Raw genomic sequence first — 5000 nt, forward strand, 5'->3', positions numbered from 1 at the left:
CTCAGGCCTTTGTTATTGTTTTTGCCATCCGCGTTTGTGAGTTGTTCTCACTAAACTGTATCCTCACAAGACTATAAAAGTTCACGGTTACACAGAGTTTGTGTGTTGGTCCGTTATACTTCCGGATGGCAATGTTGTGAACTCCTTTGCCAAGCGCATTCTATCTATAGAAATAAAGATTATATAATATTCTATATATGCTACTATAGATAGTTCAGATACATCACCTTGTATGTTTTGACCGCTTTGATGTTTATAAACTATTAACCGACTAAAAAGTTCATGGTTACACAAGTTGTGTTGCTCATACTTATGCAAGTTGTGAAATCCTGCCAAGCGCATCTATCTTAGTAACATACTATGATTTCGATTTACTTTGGACGGTGATATTTTAGTACGAACTATTCAATAATATTGGTGAAAAAATTGTATTATAACACGCCAGTTGTATAATTTACTATAAAAGGATCGTTAAAATCAGTAAATTTGAAAATATTAGAAAAGTAAATATAATGTTTAAGTTAGTCAAGATTAGAAGTCAATTTTTGTTTGATGTTATGTGTCAAAGAAAAGCTATTCACATTGTTGCGTATTATTCCCCCTTGTTTATATTATTTAAGTGACGTAAACAATTATTATGGTGACCAGGTCTGTGCGGAGCATGGAAATTTATTTTAAAAGGTGAAGGTCAGAAGCCATTAATTTTTCAATAAATGACCTTGACCTTTAATTTAAACTACGTCACAAACGGTCATTGAGGCATTTAGCTCGAGCGGATTTTTTTCTATTAGAGACTATATATTATATATACATATAATATATATATATATATTATAATATATATATATATATTATATATATATATATATATATATATATATATATATTTATGTATGTATATACTACTGACCTATATGTCTAGTTCCATACTTAGATATAACTGTATGTCACTATATGACACGTGAATCACCCCCCCCCCCCCCCCCACCTCTCCCCGCCACAATTTTGTTTCATTGCAGGTGGCAGAAAAATATTTCGCGAATTTCTACGTTCAGAATACAGCGAAGAGAACATGCTCTTCTATTTAGCGTGTGAAGATCTTAAACGAGAAAATAGTCCAGATATGATAGAGGAGAAGGCGAGATTAATATACGAAGATTATATATCCATATTATCACCTAAAGAGGTAAGTCGGTTTGTTTTTTTTTTGTTTGTTTTTTTTTTTTAATTTGGGGGGGGGGGGGGGTAATGGGTTTGGGTTTTTTTGTTTGTTTTTTTGTTTTTTTGTTTGTTTTTGTTTTTGTTTTTGTTGTACTTTTTTTGTTGTTGTTGTGTGAAATATATTGTTATTTGACACTCACTCACTCACTCACTCACTCTCATTCACTCACTCACTCGCTCAATCCCATGACCAGCTGATCGTCGGGGTTGGGGTGGGGATGGGGGGTGCGGGATGCAGACTTCACAACCTAATGCCATTCGTCCCTGTCTCTGGCCTTTTACAGTAGGCTATTTTATTTTTTTATCTTTTAGATTCAGGCCTGTCCACTATTTGGTGTTATTTGACATCATTGAAACACAGATATCCATTACATATTCGAATATAAACAAAGAAACAAACAAACAAACAAAACAACAACAAAAAAAAAACAAAAAAAAACCAACCCCCCCCCCCCCCCAAAAAAAAAAAAAAATAAATAAAAAAAAAAAAAAAATATATATATATATATATATATATATATATATATATATATATATATATATATATATATATATATATATATATATATATAAATGAGGAATTCCAGTACCTCATCAGCAAAATACCCATTTTTAATGTTTGCTGAATACGATCTTTGAGCCCGAATCTTACATTGTTGCATTTTTTGTAATTTTTATAAAACAGTTTTACATTCATTATGTTGAATACCTTGTACTGTCACCAACTTAAACAAGAAATGAAGTGAGTAGGAAAGTGCCAGAAGACAATAGAGAATAAAAATTTCACGGCGGCGATGGAGGGGGGGGGGGCCCTCGAACCCGCGACCTTACTGGTACGACAACTCCGCCTGGCCGGGGAGAGCGTGACTCGACTCCAGGAGTGGTGGATAGGTCATACGGTAGACTCATGCGCTCAGGCGGAGTTGTCGTACCAGTCACGGGTTCGAGGCCTCATCGCCGCCACGAATTTTTTTACTGACACTTTCCTACTTACTTCTTTTTTTTGTTATTATCGACTTAAGTGCCTGCTCCACTCACTTTTCTGAATCAACTTAAAGCAGCTTAGTATATACTTTCTTTTTAGACATTATGTCTTATCTCTATGCGGTTTTTTCTGATGTTTTCTGATTGGCCCTATCTAGCTATCCTGCTTTCTCTCATACCAAAAGGTCAAAGGCCATCATCTTATCTCCGTAAACACAGTACTGCCGTACTCTGGTAAAACCCATATTAAAAAATGAAAGTCCCAGGTTTGAGAGTTTTTGCCAAGATGAGGGCCATTTAAATCGATTGATATTTGAAGGACGAGTTTTCTGGACAATTTTTTAAAAACATAGGTTTTTCCAGAGTACGACAGAGTAAATATACCTAATACCATTAGGTATATTTCTCTGTTTCTTCTTGTTGTCATCATTGACTTCAATTTACTGGGGTTATAGATAAGCAACAGGGGGTACTGATTCTCTTTCCGGTTGTTGAAAATGGCTGTCATAATAAGCAACTCCCTCCCTCCCGCCATATTTAAATATGGTTAAATTAATGCATAGCATTGCCCCATTTACCTTTAACTCACCCAACCCTAACACCAAGTACATCCGTAGTTTATCCGGGTTACTTTTACCCCATTCCTGTTTATGACATGTTTCTGAGACAAATTATAGTCGTATCTGGTATCAAAGAAAATGATTTTAGTTTTTACATGTTCATGATAGTTGAATAAAACTATTTATGTACATGCTCATTTTAAATATATTTTTTCCAATTTTGAAAAATAGAAAAAATCTCTAGGATTGAATGAGTTAAATTACGAATTGACCATATGTTCATAGATCTGTGCAATTCGATATACGTTGTGTTAAGGATCAAAATCGTTTTCTGTGTGACTTCTATTGATGTAATATTCAAAATGATTCGCCTCGGTTGTTCGCCTTATCATTGTAATAAACTGTGTCACAGTCGCCAGCCTTTGTTTTACGCTATCTGACGCTGCTTCGGACATCAGAGACATCAGCTGTTCGAATTCCAATGACCTTTCTCCCAATGACCTCTGACCTCTGCCGCGTGACTAGTGTGAAAAACATAATATGAAGAGTGGTTTTTCCGAAACATGATAAGCCGACCTCCCGGCGCTTTGTGATTGTTGTTGTTTTTTTTTTTTTAAAGATCTTTTTATTGAGTATTTATATTGCACAATATCCACAAAACGTGATCCAAGTGCTTTACAGGGGTCCCTGGCCAACAGCAACACTTTAGTTAACATGTAGGAAGAGACCACATGACGCCTGTTAGGCAATATTACAATTTTTTGGGGACAGAGACAACGCTGTTAATAGTAATAATAATAATAATAATAATAATAATAATAATAATAATAATAATAATAATAATAATGATAATGATAATAAATATAATAATGATAATATTAATAATAATAACAACAACAATAATAATTAATAATAATAATATTAATAATAATAATAATAATAATAATAATAATAATAATAATAATAATAATAATAATAATAATAATAATAATAATAATAATAATAATAATAATAATAATAATAATAATAATAATAATAATAATAATAATAATAATAATAATAATAACAATAATAATAATAACAAATAATAATAATAATAATAATAATAATAATAATAATAATAATAATAATAATAATAATAATAATAATAATAATAATAACAATAATAATAATAATATCACAAGGATTGATACTTTCCGCTTCATCGCTAACGTAGATCACGATTTTGGTTCGTTTCGCTGAGTGTGGAAGAGACGATGGCTACTTTTCTTCTGTCTCCATCGACCACGCCTGCGCAGTCATCCCCGTAATGACGTTTTTCCACTCCATTCCGAGCACGATTCTGTACAAGAATTTGCGTGGAAGTGCACACATACACACACACACACACACACACACACACACACACACAATCAATACTGTCGCATGCTGACACAGAATACACTTTTACCTAACTTTGGCCAGAAATTTCCTTCCTCAAATATCGATCAATTATGACGAACCCGCCCCCCCCCCCCCCTCCCACCCCCTGTTGTCAAAGAAAAGTCAATCCTAAGACTCCCAACAGAAGTCTCAGATTTAAGAATGGTTGACAATTCAAAGGTCTTAATCATTCGATGGATAGTTTAAGTAACGATTTTTTTAGATTTTGTTTTTGTCCAAACTGGATTAGATGTTTTGTTAGTGTGCGATAGAAAAGCGGAAATAGGGTGAGGCTGAACTTCCTCTCAAGCATTCAGACGTGTTATTTGCTATTTTTTCAATTTTTGGAGTTCTAATTTTGTTCGTTATTTTTGATTTTCTTTCTTCTTCTTCTTCTTCTTCTTCTCCTTTTCTATCCATCCACAGCTATTCTAAATTTGACAACTCTAGCATTTCTCAAATAAAAGTGTTTATTCTTACTCTCTAATGAATATGTGTGCGTGTGGGTTTTGGACGCGAGTGCGTGTGAGATTTGGTTCGTTGGTGTTGTCGTCGTCGTCCTCGTCTTTGCTTTGGTTTGTTTTTTGTTGTTTTTTTTTGGTTTTTTTTCGTTTTTTTTTTAATTGTTTGTTTTGTTTATGCATTTCAAGTCAGTAGTTTTGTTCTTTGTCAACATATTTCAGTTGTACTTTAATGCAAACTACCTATCTAGTAATATTGGGGAATAAAATTGCGATGTCATAAAAAAAAAAAAACTAGTTCCAATCTCATTGGAAGTGTAAAACCACTCTTCCAGAGGGACCGGGTAAACAC

At 33.3% G+C, this 5000-nt stretch overlaps 1 protein-coding gene across 1 annotated transcript in view; it reads left to right on the plus strand.

Moving 5' to 3' along the window:
- Positions 1-5000, plus strand: part of LOC144962944 (regulator of G-protein signaling 17-like) — a 223937-nt gene that overhangs the window by 162026 nt on the left and 56911 nt on the right. The window contains 1 exon segment of the mRNA XM_078896374.1: positions 1020-1186. Within this exon segment, the coding sequence (XP_078752500.1) occupies positions 1020-1186 (167 nt within the window).

Source organism: Berghia stephanieae, chromosome 1 (genome assembly GCF_034508935.2).
Source record: "Berghia stephanieae isolate SIO BIC M18660-M18661 chromosome 1, UCSD_Bste_1.3, whole genome shotgun sequence".
NCBI classification, from domain to species: domain Eukaryota; kingdom Metazoa; phylum Mollusca; class Gastropoda; order Nudibranchia; family Aeolidiidae; genus Berghia; species Berghia stephanieae.